Source organism: Psittacula echo (genome assembly GCF_963264785.1).
Source record: "Psittacula echo genome assembly, chromosome: 2".
Lineage (NCBI taxonomy): Eukaryota > Metazoa > Chordata > Aves > Psittaciformes > Psittacidae > Psittacula > Psittacula echo.
This window is the reverse complement of record NC_137737.1, coordinates 17130635-17147195: the sequence shown is the minus strand read 5'-3', so window position 1 is coordinate 17147195 and position 16561 is coordinate 17130635. Positions and strand designations below refer to the sequence as shown.

The 16561-nt window shown below is 47.1% G+C and overlaps 2 protein-coding genes across 2 annotated transcripts; both read left to right on the top strand.

The window, feature by feature from the left end:
- The first annotated feature begins 3489 nt into the window (after nucleotides 1-3489).
- HOXA9 (homeobox A9) lies at nucleotides 3490-7793 on the top strand. The gene is made up of 2 exons (XM_080611206.1): nucleotides 3490-5019; nucleotides 6121-7793. Exons 1-2 carry the CDS (start codon nucleotides 4470-4472, stop codon nucleotides 6357-6359), a joined length of 789 nt encoding a protein of 262 aa, XP_080467332.1. The 5' UTR covers nucleotides 3490-4469; the 3' UTR covers nucleotides 6360-7793.
- A 5499-nt stretch (nucleotides 7794-13292) lies between these two features.
- HOXA7 (homeobox A7) lies at nucleotides 13293-15546 on the top strand (the record flags this gene model as incomplete). Its single annotated transcript, XM_080639684.1, has 2 exons — nucleotides 13293-13668; nucleotides 14731-15546. The coding sequence occupies 2 exons, from the start codon at nucleotides 13293-13295 to the stop codon at nucleotides 15012-15014; spliced, it is 660 nt and encodes a 219-aa protein (XP_080495810.1). The 3' UTR covers nucleotides 15015-15546.
- Between the last annotated feature and the right edge of the window lie 1015 nt (nucleotides 15547-16561).

Here is a 16561-nt window from a genome sequence, read left to right as displayed (position 1 = left end):
CTGGCTGGGCGGGCGGGAGAGAGGGATGTTTTAGTCACGTTTCTGGGTTTATTTTTGTAGCGGGATCCTTGCGTTAAGGACCACGGCAATGGGCAAGTAATAATTAGCGCCTGAGAACTGCTCTGTGGTTTAGGTAGTTTCATGTTGTTGGGGCTCCACCTTTCTCTCTACAGCACGAAACTGCCTTAATTACTTCAGTTGATATCATCACCAGGTATGCTTGGTGCGAGGGTCATTTCTGCCCGAAGAAATCTTAGCGCTGAACTGATCTGTAGGCGTCAAGTCCCAATGCCATTGTTCCCCATCTGCAACGGAGCCTCCTTTGATTCCTCAGATAAACACGGCAGCCGAGGGGGAAAGCTTGGCAAGTTCTTCAAGGTTAGCTAGCTCCTAAGCGAGTCCCTGCCTGCTTGCGGGATTTTAATATATCTCGTAGGCTGCATTCAAGGTCAGGTGCGTTTTTGTGTTCTGCTCGGCGTGCGTCGAGCTCGGGGGGCTGGAGAAGCGGCGGGGGGGGGGGGGGAATGTTGTTTGTATTTTTCTGTCCGGATTTATTAGAGAACAGAGACCCGAAAGCCTGCCTGGGGGTGGGACTTGGGAGAGATCAAGTCTGCCGGCCCCGCTCCTCTCATCCATCGCAAACAAGGTCCCGGAGCGCAGGAGCAGTGGCCGGTCGGACCCCACTCAAGGTGCGGGCTCGCGGCCCCGCCGGCGGCTCTACCCCATGGTGGGGGTGTCTATTGCCCGCCTGGGCCTGTCGCGGGGCTCCGTCAACCGCGCGCTGCCGCCCATCAGATCAGCGCCCCCGGGGCTTCCCCGCGGCCCGCAAGGCCTCGGTTACGATCATGACTGCGGCTCGGCCGTTCTCCGCGACGGCGGAACGGGCAACAGCGACCTCTCCGGGCTCGCCGCCGCTGCCAACACCGCCGCCTTTTGTGTCCGCAGCGCGGCCGCGAGCAGGAGCTGTCTCCCGCCGGGCCCTCCGCCAGTTCCGGCACCGCAGCGAAGCGGGGCACCCTCGGTAGCCGGAAGGCAGGCAGGGGAAAGTGCAGAAAACTCAATCTCAGTGTGTATGCATTTCTACTTTTTTTTGTAGTGATTGTGATTATTTTTGCCTAAAAAAAAAAAAAAAAAAAGAAAAGAAAAAACCCCAAACAACTTTTTCAAAACTCGAACTGGGATGCAGGAACTCGGAGGAGTTTGGATAACGGATTTATCTAGACCCATCCTAGCCTTCCTTAGAGAAGGAGACGTCCTTGTCTGGGTCAGGAGCAGAGCTCGACGTTGCAGTCAAATTTAAGTGTTTATGTCTGTCTCTACCCACACTGCACATCTGATGAGCTATCTGCTGTGATCGTGCGGGGAGTGTGTTTACAGTGTGTATGTCCGTGGCTGCTTGTACGGCCTTTGTACATAGGTTTGCCTCTGCTCTTTATTTCTCGTCTTGTTTTTTTCAGCATCATCCTGATTTTTGATTCCTTTACCCTAATTCTGGTTTTTTATTTTCTCTCCGCCATGCCAGAATACCTCCGTGCATTCGTAGCTCTGGCGATTCCGTGAGAGAGGTTTGCGGTGGCAGGAAACCCCGGGGAAAGGCGATCCTGAACTTCCCGTTCAGGAGTGCTCGCCAAATCCCGTGCATTCCTGCCCCACGCCCGCGTACGCCTCCTGCTAAAGTAGCAGGGCTTGCAGATACCCTTCGCTTGAGAACCGACAGGGTCTTTCCTCTTGCAGCTGGGGGTAAAAGGTATTGGGATGGGGCTTCTGCTAACTTGGTTATATCGAGGTGGAGGGCAGGGAGTATTTTTGTCCAGGTACGATGGCTCCAACGGTGCTTCGTTCCTGGGAATTCGGATTTCATTGTGCAATTTGATGTGAACGTTTGGAGGCTTTTGCCTCCGAGGGTTTGAGCCACCAAAACCTTCAGTAATTTGCAACGCAAATCGTGGGGAGCCCCCTCTGCCCCGGCTAGCCTTGGTGGCTCGCCTGCAAAATGGGCTTTGAGGAAAAATGGGGTCTAAAATGACGAAAAGAGAGACGAATGCTCCAGCGTTATTAACAGCAACGTGACCTCGTGAAAAACGCCTGTAATTATTTGCTATATTTTATCCCTTGCTTTCTGTACACCCGCTCCTGCCACTTGGCTGCTGACAGTGAGCAAAGGCAGAATTTTACAGGGAAATAAAAATGCAGGCACTTTCTTTAAAGCGTTACTGTTATTGTTATTCATTTGCTATTATTTTTGGTGGGCAACCAAAAAAACGAAACCCGCTGCAAGTCGAGAACCCAAATTCGAATATAAACATCCAGGACTCCTGCAGCTAAGATTATTTTTTCTGAATGGAAAAAGGAAGTTCTACAATCACATTTCACCACAGCTGACTCTCAATAATAAATACAAATGACGTCGAGTTCCGTCTTTCCAGGAAAGAAATACAGTTATTTTGTACTGTTACGGCGTGCCTATACAATGGCTAAAAAAACAAAAAACAAAAACAAAAAACAAAAAACACACACAAAAAAAAACCCCCAACCAAACAGATGAGAGCTTTATTTGCATTTTTTAAATTGTTAGAAAATAACGGGCTCCTTGTTTGTGGAGATCTTGCAACTGTTCCGTAATTTTCGAACTCTAATGGGGGATAATAGTTTCATTATGGGCCTTTGTAATCATGAATGGGGGGAGAGAGCGTTGTTAAAATCGGATCTCTGTAAGATTTCAGATTAAACTGTTGGGGAGACATGAAAAGAAAAAGAGAGAAATAGAGGGAGCGAGAGAGGGAGAGAGGCAGCCACATAGCGATGTAAAACTAATTAGAACCACACTTTCACATGCACAATATTTACACGTGATTTTAATTATTACTCAGCGGTCCCTACCATTTGCTGGGGTCTATTTTCAATAAAAGCTGTTTCGAGTAAATTGAGACACTCGCCGAGATTTTTTGTGCCCCCTGCATTTTACTGACCGCGCTCCTTTGCCAACCGCGGGGACAAACAGCATGAGTCTCCGCCGGAGGAGAAAACCCAGGGAGTCGCAGTCGTGTTTGCAGAGCGCTCAGCCACGACTTTAATTCCTAACACTGGACTTGGATCTGGCCGCCTCTTACTTTTCCCCCTCGCACCCTCCCCTCCTGTAACCCTCCGCTCGGTTTCCGATGTCGCTAGTGTGTGTCCTTCAGTCAAAAGGAGGTGCCAGCAAATAAATAACTATATTTGCACATAAATTTGATTCACTAGATTGCGGGACGGCCGACTGCGAGCGCCCCTTTGATAGCCGCCCGGAGAAGCAGGGTGCCTTTCGGCAGCGGGGAAACGGGGCTTTTTCACCCTTTTCCCCCCGCTGTTTCCCTGCATAGTTAAAGAATTAATCGTCGTGATAAATACCGCCGGCCGGCTCTGACCGCACTTCTTCCCTCCCGGCCGGGAAGCAGTCTCCGTTCACCTCCGACCGCCCAGCCCCGGTTCCTCTCTCCGGCCTGGCGAGGGGGTCCGCGTTCGCAGCGGCCCCATCCAAGGGCAGGGGCGGGCAGGCACGGCGGGGAGGACTCGGAGGGTGTTCCGGTCACTGCCGCGATCTCCCCGGCCGGGTGGGGTGGGTGGTGAAGTGCAGTTTGGCGCGGGCCATCCCAAATACCCGTGCCAGCCCCTGCCGCGGTGCTCCTCAGACCCGGCGGCCGGGTTGCTGGAAGGGGATACGTTGAATTTGACTTTTCGCTGCCGGCTCTGCTCTGAACGGAACGGTATTATTTACAATGAGTTCCCAAACTAAACACAATAGTATAATTTAACCTTTCCAAGCACTCGTAAATTTTTACTGCTGTGAAACACAGCGATGCAAATGAGTGCGCTCATAGTTACTGACTTAATAACAACCCCGTGGTTCCTGAAACAAAAACTCCTTATGAAATATAATAAATACATATTTAAATACAGTATACCGCAACTGCTGTTTTTTTTTTTTTTTTTGCTTTTATTATCGTATCATTTTATGTGAAGGTCTCAGATCATAAGGGTGGTGTGGGGTTTTATTTAATTTTTTTTTTCCTCGGGGAACACGACCCACTGATGGAATGATTAATTATGATATAAAATAGTCCGTTTAAACAAAAAAAAAAAAAAAGGAAAAAGAGGAAAGAGAGAGAGAAGGGGGGGCGTAATACGGAATCTGATCTTTTCATCTCGGTTGGCCGCAATTAAAACAAACCCCGCCGTATAACTCAAATATCCCTTTGCATAAAAACATATGGCCTCGCTATAAAAATTATGGCTGGAAAACAGTGACCCATTAATAGCCCGCGGACTGATTTATACTTTATTGTTCTGCTCCCCCCCCCACGTGACCGGGGCAGCCAATGGGCGCCCGGGCTGCCCTCAACTTATTACTGAGTCTACTTCTCCTCCAGCACCAAGTTGTTACGTGAAACCCGCAGCCCCGAACCGCGGCGGGTCCGCCGACCGCGCCCGCCATGTCGGCTCCCGGGACCCTCAGCAATTACTACGTGGACTCCTTCCTGGTTCCGGAGGGGGACGAGCTGTCGGCGCCCCGCTACCCCCCCGCCCCACTGGGGCCGCCGCCGCCGCGGCCGGCGGCGCTGGCCGAGCACCCCGAGCTGGCCCCCTGCAGCTTCCAGCCCAAGGCGCCCGTCTTCGGTCCCCCCTGGAGCCCCGCGCACCCAGCCGGCGCCAGCGGCGTCCCCGCCGTCTACCACCCCTACGCGCACCACCAGGCGCCGGTGGCACCGCCCGACGGCAGGTACATGCGTTCGTGGCTTGAGTCTGTGCCGGGCTCCTTGTCTTTCCCCGGGTTACCTACCGGCAGGCATTACGGCATTAAACCTGAACCGCTGGCGGCCAGGAGGGCTGACTGTACCACGTTTGACACTCATACTTTGTCTCTCTCTGATTATGCTTGTGGTTCTCCTCCAGTTGATAGGGATAAGCAAAGCCACGAAGGCGCATTCTCTGAAAGCAATGGCGAAAGTGAGGCAAACGGAGAGAAACAGCAGATCGATCCAAGTAAGTGGGACTGCGAGGGTCATGGACTTTAGGGCACTGCGCCGGCGGCGGGGAGGTGGCGAGGCGCTGGGGTTAGTTGCGCGGCCAAGCACCGGCTGCCACCGCCGCCGCTCCAGCTCGCCGAGGTCTGCCATCTGCGGAAGCCAGCGCTGCCTTTCGGAGGCTTGAACGGGATCTAGAATGGCTCGGGCTTTCCAGGCTGAAAGGAAAACAAAACCCCACCCTGCAGCTGCAACCTAAACAACAACAACAAACAAAAAACCCCACCAACACCCAAATCCAGAGAGGCAAAAGCCGCCCCCCCTCCCTCCTCAGCCAAGCCAGCAAACTTCGCCTGACGCGTTTGCATCCTCCTGTCCCAGGCAGAAGCCGGGGAGAGGCCGTCTGTAAAGCATCGAATGTGAATCTGGTCTTTTTGAGACGGCTCGCAGGCCTGGGAAGCTCTTGCGGTGCTGAATGCACAAACCTCGCCGTTGACTTGGTCCCTTCCCTCCCCCCTTTCGTCTCTTCGGTGGAAAAACCCGGCCGGGCTGGATGCTCCCAGAGCTGCGGAACTGGTGGCAGAGCGCCTCGGGGTTGCTATCGCGATTAGCGCCGTGCGAATGAGGGTCCTAAGCGGGCGAGGTTTTAATTATGCCAGCTGTAGACTGGCTCGCCAGCTCCCTGGGTCTTGCCAGTGATGACACAGGAGAAGGCCGAAATTAAAAAGTGAAACAATTTCGATGACATATTGGTCTTACTGGTCACTCCCCGGACTGGCAGTTGGGGGGGGGGGCAGGAAAGAGGGAGGGAGCCAGCAGAGAGAGAGTGAGGAGGAGAAAGTATTTGAAAATTACATCCTATAAACAATAAAAAAAGCGAGGGGAGGTGGGGGCGGCGGGGCTCCGCTGCGTGTCGTTGCGTGTGACCTCTCCATGTGTCTGTATTTTGGAGTCCATTGTGCCTCACTATCCTCTGTGCCTGGGGAGACGAGAGGCACCTCTAAACCCCAATATCGGGACACATATGCCGCTTGTCCTGCGTGGATCTCCCTCCCCAGCCCCCTCTCCTTATGCTTCCACCCTCCCCGAGCCTGAACTTCTCCTGTTTTTTTCATTGTAGATAATCCAGCTGCAAACTGGCTCCACGCAAGGTCCACCAGGAAAAAACGCTGCCCTTACACCAAGCACCAGACGCTAGAACTGGAGAAGGAGTTCCTGTTCAATATGTATCTCACTAGGGACCGCAGATACGAGGTGGCCAGGCTCCTCAATTTAACTGAGAGACAAGTGAAAATCTGGTTTCAGAACAGGAGGATGAAAATGAAGAAAATCAACAAAGATCGAGCAAAGGACGAATGACGGTGACATGGGGGTTAAATAAAAAATGCACAAAGTTAAAAAAAAAAAAAAAAAAAAAAAAAAGAGAAAAAACACCCAAGAAAAAATAGGTTAAAAACAAAACAAAAAAATCTCCCCTGGAGCCCTGCCATGCAATGCGTCTGGGTCCAGGCCTCATTTTCTTTTCCCTTGGCAAATTGTGATTATGATTGTACCTTGATTGTCACAGAGACCAGTTTGCCAGGAGAGGTACAGTAAGACTTTTAATTTTCTAACAGGAAAGAAAAAGGGGGCATTAGCACGAAAAAGCTGTTTAGCTGGCTTGTATAAATCTACCTGTTTCTTCACTTATGGAAAGAAAAAAAAGAAAAAAGAAAAAAACTACCTTTCATAATGCACAACTATTTACGGACTGTATAGTTTAGTCTTACGTAGTTAATTTTATTCGCTCTTTGCGCGGCAGAGAGATCTCTGCTCTAATACTTGAACACTGTGTTTTATTGTGGTAATTATGTTTGTGACTCAATTTATGTGCTTGGGTGCTGTACCGGATGTAATGGTGTAAGCTAGAATTCAATTTGAACTCAGGTTGTTTATTATAAAAATTGCATAGAGTATAGCTCTGTAGTGTATTAAGTCTTTTCTGTATAATTAGACAGTTAACCTTTGATTGTAAAATATATATATTATATATATCCCAACGCAAAAAGAGGAAAAAAAAAAAAAAAAAGGCTCGTCTGGGATGTCTGGGAATTAAGGTTTGAAGCAAGTCATTTTAGTATGCACAATTGATATATATAGTACTGTCTTTGTCGGTTGTATATATAATCTATATATTAAAAAAAGTAAATAAACAGTCTAGCTTAAATATTGTTTTTGCACCAGTGAGCAGTTATCAGATTTCGGAGCTATACGTATATGTGAAAAGGGTAACTACCTATGGTTTACGTTTTAATTTCAATCGAATGATTTGATGGTTATTGTAATGAAGGTTAATTTTATTGATAATAAATTATACGCTATAAAAACCTACATTTGGTTATTGTAAATCTGTATCGATTAAAAAAAAAAAAAAAAAGGGGGGGGGGGGGGAAGAAATCCGGGGAGTTATGTTGATGCAGAACGTACACTGTCTATTTTGCAATAGTTACCTCAAGGCCTACTGACCAAATCGTTGTGTTGAAATGATATTTAACTTTTTGCCAAATAAAATATATTGATTCTTTTCTACTTTGTGATGCTTTAAGATTATTAAGAAGGGGTTCTTCCACAGCACACTGAATCTTGCCTGCAGGTGTGGCAGGGCTAGGGCAGCTGCCGAGTCAATATTATTTCGGTGTCAGTTCTACAAATGCAGACCCCAGGTGATAATATTTTCTCTTATTTTAGTCCGAAATGCTCAGATCCGGGTCCCGAATGCCATTGCTTGGCTGAGAGGAGGCTTTGCTTCCTCCCTTCCGGATATAATTTGGGAAGCAGGCCGAGGAGGGAGCCCCTTCGCCTGGCAGTGGAGGCACAGTCCCCAGTTAACGCGGATTTAATAAATTCGCCTGTCGGGGCGGGGGATTTAGGACCAAACCAAAATGTCCGTCGTTCTGCGATGGGGACAATAATGTAAATCAGCTCAGACAACGACATTTAAGCTGAGATGGTTAATTAGCCTCCACCAGAAAATGCCTAGCACTAAGTGTGCTTCCCAAGAGCTGTGAGAAGGCTTGCCTTACCGAACGCCTTCATTTTAGGGTTGTCCCTTCTAGAGATACTTGCCCATGCAAAATATGTTATTTCAGACATCACTCCCTTTTTCCTTCTCCTGCCATCACATTTGGGATATTTTTTTTTTCCCTTTTAAATTTCCCTTGACAAATAAAAATAACTCGTTGCATTTTACTAGCGCCTCGGATTATATATGTGTATATATATAGATATAGGTACAGATAAAATTTTACAGACAATTATAGCAGAATTTATGGTCTAAATTTTACTCGCTGATTCAGCCGAAGGAAAGAGGTGGGCTGGCAGCAGGCTAGAGCACAGGAGACAAAATAGGATCTAGTTTTTAAAAACACAAGAAGGTTTCTTTGGAGTGGAAGACACACACGACCCCCACCCCTTCGCTGCACCCACCCCTCCCCCGCCGCCCCAAGCCAAACCAAGCTCAGCAACAAAAGAAAATAGCAAAGTCTGTGAGCTTGCTGAAATTTACCCTTGTTTTGGGCCGACATCTTACTGCTCAGACCAGATATCCTCCATAATATGAGCCGCAGCACACTTCTGCGGCACACCGAGTCTTGTTTGCAAATATGTCGAATAACAGTACAAGCCTTCTTGTTTTACGGGCGTACACTTGCACACACATATGTATATTTAAAGAAAAATAAGATGGAACACACTTATGGCGTTGGCAGAAGTTGTTGTTAGGAAAATTCAGAGCCATACAGTGCAATAAAAGAAAATGACTGCTGTTACCGTTTATGGGGTGTAAAACGCTGCAGGGCTAAAGACAAAACTTAGGGAGCCGGCAAGAAGTTTACAGATGTGCGGAACTGCGGGAGGGGGAAAAAAGCTTTCGGCTTCACCTTAAAAAAAAAAAAAAAAAAAAAAGAGAAGAAAAGAAAGGAGAAATCCAGGGGTAAGTTTTGATGAGTTCTAATTAGCAAAAGGGAGTTTGTTCTGGTGTGCACACACACAAAAAAGTCCCTAATTGATCCCTGAGCCAGTATTTGGGGATGCTGGGACGCCCTCTGTTGTTGCAGACAGAGGCAACTTCAAAGAATCAGCATTAAGAGTGTGTAATAAATGACGGGTCTGCAAACTGTCTGGAATTCGGCTCTTAATGAGTTTACAACTGTCCAGCCACAATTAAGATTTTCTACAAAAGCCTTTTCATTTGTTTTGTCTGGCTGTTTTAGATAAAGCGGGCGAGCGGAAATAACAACCTTTTATTGGCCTTCCCCTGCTTAAATCCAGGCTGGGAAGTGTACATTTATCTTCTCGGGCGCTGGCGGGCAAAGGCGCTGGCTCCTCGGACCACGACGCGGCGGGACGGCGGGAGGCAGCGGTGGCGGTGGCGTGGCGGCGGCGGCAGGTGGCGCTGTGACACTGCGAAAGAGCCTGCGCCCGCCCGCCATCAAGCTCTCGGCCGCCTGCCCGAATGCTTCTAAAATGTCGACTTTATGGGAGCCTAACTGGGGTGGGAACCGCTGGTTTGGTTTTAACAAAGGACGAGAGGTTTGAGATTCCCCCTCTTCCCTTTCCTTATCCTGGGAGTACAGCGAGGGATGCCCCTCTGGCACAGGGCGCCGTTAGGGTGACGTTCACTGCCTGGCCCCGCTGGGTGCACCCGTGGCAAAAGTAAAGCTTGCTCTGCACCAAGAACATATCCTGCATTTATTATTCTCAAAACGCCGAATCATTTCCTATTAGCTAATAGAGATGGATGGAGCCCTGGCACAGAACCACTAGCTTCTCTTTCTCTTGGCCCAGACCTTCGCCGTTCTCTGTCGAAGCTCTGAGACTGCAAGCAGGCTGTCCTGACCTTCTGAAGGGCTTCTCAAAAAGGAAATATTGGGAGCAAGGGGGAATTAAGGGGTTCGGGCAGGATGGAAGAGGGTCCCCCGGATCAGCCCCGGAGGACAGCACCCGGAGGGCTTTCCCGTTGGAGTGGTGGATGAAGTGGCGGGTTTTCCAGTGCCTGTCTCTGTCCCGCATAGCGGGAAACGGCAGCACCGCAAACCCCCTGTTCGAAAATTATTTACCGGCGATTGAAATTCCTCAACAGCTGTCTTTGATCCAAATAAAAAGCTCTGCTTGTGTCCCAAGCAATTTCAGCTCAGTGGGACCCGCTGCAATTATATGATACAGATGCGAACAGACTGATGCTCTGCAAACTTGACGTGTCTTTCAAAGTCATTCCTAACTTCTCCTCGCCTTCTATTTTGATTTCTTCCAGTCTTTTTCCTATTTTTTCCTCCTTTTTTGCTTTTGTTGGCTTTAGCGTGTTCAGAATGAGGCTTAGTGGGGAATTGTGGAGTGTTTTCAGACTGCAGTTGCCAAAAGAGAAGAGTGGAAAGTAAGTGGAAGGAAAATAAAAGCAGAAGGAAAAGAAACATAAAACAGGGTCTGAAGTATGAACGCAGTATTTTTCAAGTTTAAGGCAGACAAGCAAACAAGTAGCTGCATAGTATTCCGCAACAGAACTATTTTTTTCCGCGGCTTATTTGAATTCCCTTAAATCAAAGCCAATCCCTTTGTATCGAAATTCAGAATCGGGAAGGAATGCGAGCACTGAGCTATTTTTTTTTAGAAGCACTGTTTCAAAGATTAAATTCTTTCTAGGGATAGAGAGTAACAGCCACTCCCTGCTTTCTAACAAGAGCCTTCAGATCAAATGTTTGTCTACAGTGGCATTGCTAAACTTATTATGAATTTTTTTCCTTGGGCAATAAAATTATATTGAAATTTAAAAGTGTTTATGCATCGTCATACTAAGTAATAACTTGGCACAGTGCGCTCCATTATTATCGTGGTTAAATTACAGCGAGCACAGATTCCAAAACAACAAAATCTTCTCTAGTATGAACCACATCAAGATACTGTTTAATACACAAGCCATAATCATGTAGTGCTCCCAGGTCGCTTATAACTTCTGAACACCATTTTGTCACTACCTTTTACTTCCCGGAAAAGCTCAGGACGAGAAAAGAGGTAGTCCAGAGCTCACAGGATAAAAAAAATAAATACAATGAATCACGCCTAGAGTATTATTTTTAAAGCGTGTGAAAATATTGCGGTGACGGAAACCTTGAAATCTGCGCCCTTTCGCCTTTCCTCGACAGGGGGGGAAAAAAATCTGGGGGAAAAAAGAAAAATTAAAAGTGCGTTTTTAGATTCAGGAATCCACCCTGATTTTGTGAGCGATAAAAAGGGAAATTTCAGCGTCTGTTTCAGAGACAGCGTTATGGCTAACGCGCGAGGGGGCAGAAGCAGTAAATAAGGTGGTGGGGACCCATGTCTAGGGGCCGTTTTAAGGTTTATTTAGAGAAGACTTTTTCAGAAATCTTAAGGGCTAGCAGAAAAAAAATCACAACACAACAAAAGCTGAAAGCAATATATATATACACGTATACACACATATATGTATGAAAAAGGTGACAGCAGTAAACACACAGACACAAACGAAAATATATAAACGTGTAACTTATACAGAAACAGAGAGCTAGAAATACAACCACCCAGCTGATCTATTCGGTCCTATGTTATCCATATTTAAGTCTAGACATTGGTTATATTTGCTGTTTCTTTCTTCTTGCATCTTGGTATGTTGTCACCAGAAGAGTAATTTATTGGTCTAATGTCATCTACTTCAGCCTCTTTGATCTTCTTGGTCGTCGTCTTGTTTGCATCCATTCGTTTAATTTCTTGGGCCTTTTTTCCTTTAAAGCAGCCTCTTCTGCCGGCGTGTTCCCACATCGCAACTGCGACCGCAGGGATATTGTCTAGTATTGGCGAATTGGAAGAAATAACAGAATGGGGCTCATTCACCAGCTTCTCCCTTATGCCTGCAAATAATAACGCATTTTCATGTGCTTAACACTTGGCTAGTATCTACATAGAGTAGCCACATTTGCGTGCTCTGAAGCACCAGTATCTCAGGGATCTGGCTGTAGAGGATTTACTTGCTTCTGTCAGTAACTTATATTCATGGGGCTGCAGTAACCACGTATAAAGAGTCCCAAAGGGTGTGTATGTATGCGTGTGTGTTGGAGGTGTGTGTACAGTGAGGGGGGGAGGATGCCCCACGTTTACAAAAACATAAAGTTTAGGGTCCGTGCTAAATATCGCCAAGAACAATTTTAACTGGTGAGAAAGTCTTTGTACACGGGGCACCAAACTATAATTGAAAGGAGAATTTCCGGGCAATTCCATTGTGCTCCTTCCAGTTTATGATGTGCAATACAGTCAGGCAGTAAAAGCTGTCTTTACCAGGACTCTCTGTCTGAGGGAAGGAAACTCATTTTACGATCCGTTTAAAGGAAGGGCACGGTGCAGCATCCTCAATGAAGAGCCATTCACATTGTTGAGGAGCCCACTGTTTAGAAAAGCAGCAACGCTCCCCGTCATCTGAGCGTCCTGCTGCCGCCTCACCCTTAGGACCGTAAGGTATGTAGGACCGTAAAGGTAAAAGCGGTATGAAACAGATAGCTGAGATTTGAAGCCATTTGTAGGCGATTTCTTCAGCATGGGGGATTTTTATTTATTTTTCATTTTCTGGAGTTCCGAAAGGTTTTTTTTCTCTATTTTTTTTTAATTTTTTTCCCTCTCCTGGGAGGGTGACCCTGCCTTTTTGTCCTAAGGGGAGGGCAAACCGGGAGGCTCACTCCAGGGGGACCCCTTGATTTTACAGCCTCGGGGAAGCCCTTTAGGACGGCGGCGGTACCACGGGGCCCTGTGAGTGAGGGGTACCTCTCCAAAACCCTCTCCCGGCTTACCGCCTGCTTATTTTCCCCCTTACGGGGAAAAAAAACCTCATGCAAATGTCACGAGCAGCCTCCGTATAACTATATTTTGTTTGATTTCATTTTCCACAACACCCCTGGCTTGTCTAAGGGACAGTATGTGGGCGTTCCCCCCTCGGGAAATGGGAAGCACTGCACACCGTTCTCGGGGTGGCGAGGGTGCGGCGGCGGCTGGAGGGCGCTCCCGGGCCCGACGGCAGCGGCGGCGTTCCCGACCCGTCCATGTCCGGGCACCGGCGGGCCGCAGCCGGCACCACCTGTGAGGCGGGCGGGGATTGGCGGGCGTCGTCATATGACCGGTCACGTGCTCGAGGCAGCTCAGTCCAAAAGAAAATGGGGTTTGGTGTAAATCTGGGGGTGTAATGTTATCATATATCACGCTACCTCGTAAAACCGACACTGAAGCCTGCCGGACAACAAATCACAGGTCAAAATTATGAGCTCTTCGTATTATGTGAATGCGCTTTTTAGCAAATATACGGCGGGGGCTTCTCTTTTCCAAAATGCAGAGCCTACTTCTTGCTCCTTTGCAAGCAACTCCCAGAGAAGCGGCTATGGACCAGGCGCGGGTGCCTTCGCCTCCTCCATGCCCGGCTTGTACAATGTGAACAGTACCATATATCAAAGCCCGTTCTCTTCCGGATACAGCCTGGGCTCTGATGCCTACAACCTGCATTGTTCCTCTTTTGATCAGAACATTCCCGTCCTCTGCAATGAGCTAACCAAACCCAGCTGTGAGAAAGCGGAGGAAAGCAACCTGCACAACCAGGCTGAGCCTAATTTCCGGATATACCCCTGGATGAGGTCTTCAGGTAGGGGCAAGCGGAGAGGGCTCGAAGCTGTGGCAGCCAGGCAAAGCGTGTCGCCAGAATTATTGTCAGCACAGCCTTTATGGTTTTAATTATAGCCGAGGCGCCATTGCGTAGAAAGCCCGTGGCATTGTATGTAAATGAGTATCATAAAACTTTTTATTGCCCAATTAATGGGTTCTAGCCTCGTAAATTTATTTAACTCCATTTGCTATGGAATTTTAGCATTGAGTTGATTTGTGCTATTTGCTGTAGAAATGCGGAGAGCTGGCCGCGGGCTTCCAGAGCCCCCACGGGTAAGCGGCTCCCCTGCCCTCTGCCGAAGTTGGGCAGAAAAATCCCGCTCGCTGGGAAAGGCGGAGGGGAGAGGGGCGTTCAGGAGCGGGGGACGGGCTGCTGAGGACTTTGCCAGCCCATGTTGCGGAGACGTGCCACTCTTGTCCCTCCCTGCCCTTTCCACGGAGATAAGGATCTATAGAAATGTACTAAACAGGAAAACGGGGCGGGGGGGGGGTGGGGTGGGTGAGGGGTACTGGGGGGGAGAGTGTGTGAAAAAGGAGAGCTCTCAAATCTGGAGCTAAATGCGATGTATTGTTTACGATCCAGGCAGGGTGGGGGTGTGTGTGGAGGGAGCCCCCGATATTAAAATAAAACAAATACGGCCCAAGCTTTCAGCTCTCTATTTCCACTTGCGAAACGCGAAAGTCTGAAAGGTTTTAGGGAAATACATCGCCTGGGGGGAAAGTTCCTCATCCCAAAAGCAATTTCCTCCCCCACTTCTTCTCCTGAATGCTTTCTCTCCACTTTTTCTAGGTCTCGAGGAACTTAATTTTTGCCTTGCCCGAGTAGGGCAGGTCGTGTGGCTGAAATGTCTTTGTTATGGGAAAGTGGGGGGGGGCGGGTGGAAGTGAGAGGAGGGGATCATTCACTGTTGCTCGGCAGCTTTTTTGTTTTTTATTACTTATTTATAAAAAGCATATTAAGAAGGAAAAGAAAAAAATTTGGAAAGAGAAAACTTTATTCTCTCTTCTTGTCTAACTCTTGGCCATTTGTGCCTGTTTTCAGGTCCAGATAGGAAGCGAGGGCGCCAGACCTATACCCGCTACCAGACCCTGGAGCTGGAGAAGGAATTCCACTTCAATCGTTATCTGACTCGGCGGCGGAGGATAGAGATCGCCCATGCTCTCTGCCTGACGGAGAGACAGATCAAAATCTGGTTCCAGAACCGGAGGATGAAGTGGAAGAAGGAGCACAAGGAAGAGAGCTCCAGCACCCCGGCTCCCACAGAGCCCACGTCAGCAGCAGCCTCTGTCGAGAAAGTGGAAGAAGACGAGGAAGAGGAGGACTAAGGAGTCCCACTCGAGGAAGCGATCTCTTAGTCTAATGTATGCACATGACAGTTGGGAAAGCTCCCTTTAAAGGGTAAAAAAAAAAAAATAATGGAGAGAGACTTAATGTTTTTATTAAAAAAAAAGAGTAATTTCCCTCCAATAATCATCTTGCAAGCGAGCGTTTGCAGACATTAAAACGTTTTTTGGGGTGGTTTCCCAGCCTTCTGTCCACTGTCCCGTGCTCCCCAGACCTACCCTGTGCCGAACCTTTTGGTAATATCTCCTAAGAGCACCCTACAATCATTTATTTCTTTCATTTACCCAAAAACGGGTGGGTGGGTTTCTCCACGGAACATTTCACTGGGAGAAGCGCTGCTTGCACAAATAGTAAACCATGACCTTCGAAGTAACTACCTGACTCAATAGTTCCAATCATGTGTAAGGGGAAAAGTGCATTAGGCTCACATTAAGAAAAACTACCTAATTTTTGAAGCTCTGCACTTCTCTGTTTCTTTTTTTTTTTGTTAATTATTGTTAGAAAAATATCATAACTAACAGCTACTCTAACAAAAGTTTAAACACCAAGTAAAGGGGGGGGGGGGGGGGGAGACGTTCCACAAACCACTACGATCTACAGCAATGATTTGTACTACCTATTTTCCAGACTACCTATATATCTTGCTCCGCCTACCTATCTTTGAAAGTATACTGTATTTTAGTAGTCAAAAGGATGTTACAAGATTACTAATGTGAATCGCAAAATGCTTTTAGAAATGTAAGTGTAGTCGTTTGAAAAGCACTCATCCATAGCTTTGGTATAGAATTTGGTACCGAAAAGGCTGAATATATTTAAATTTAAAATAATATATTTATTCCAAAGCAATTAGAAATGAAAACCATATGCTGCAATATATCTTTGTTCTTGATTCTTTACTATTCCGAGTGAGGAAGCAAACACACGCCAATATTGTACAAAGCGGTTTCACATCTCCCATTGGCTTCTACCTTCGGCTGCCTTTGCTAAAGGCCGTTTTCTAATTCTAGGTTGATCTTACTTAATATAGTGGAAAGTGTTATTTGAAAACTGAATTTAAATGACCATGTAACTACCTTAAAAAAAAAAAAAAAAAAAACAACAAACCAACAAAACCCAAAAACCCTGTTTGTCTTGATTATCTGAAAGTGTTATTATGTAATACCGTGAATTTTCCTACAATAGCAAATACTGGTTGGGTTTTGTTTTGTTTTGATTTTTTTTCTTTGTAATTTATATTTGTCTTGGAGCTCATTTGTAAGATCATATCATAAATTGGGAAGTATGTAATTAATTTGGAAACTTTGTAGCATGGTGTATTGTTAAGAACTCTGTATAAATCCGTCGTAAAGGTTTAGCTAAAGTTCATTCAAAAATTGTATGTTACAATGTGTTTTGTTGTGTTCATTGTGAACATTTGGATATGCCGTGTAATTATTGGAAGTGGGGAAAAAAAAATGTCCGTGAACTCTCTTTGGAAGTGATACCGTGTTCAAGTATCTCCCACGATAAATGTGTTTTATGTTATACA

Excerpts from the sequence above, each read along its gene's own strand:
- HOXA9 (XM_080611206.1), top strand. The coding sequence starts at position 4,470 with ATGTCGGCTCCCGGGACCCTCAGCAATTACTACGTGGACTCCTTCCTG. Across the intron at positions 5,020-6,120 it reads GAAACAGCAGATCGATCCAA|ATAATCCAGCTGCAAACTGG; the intron begins GTAAGTGGGACT and ends TTTTCATTGTAG.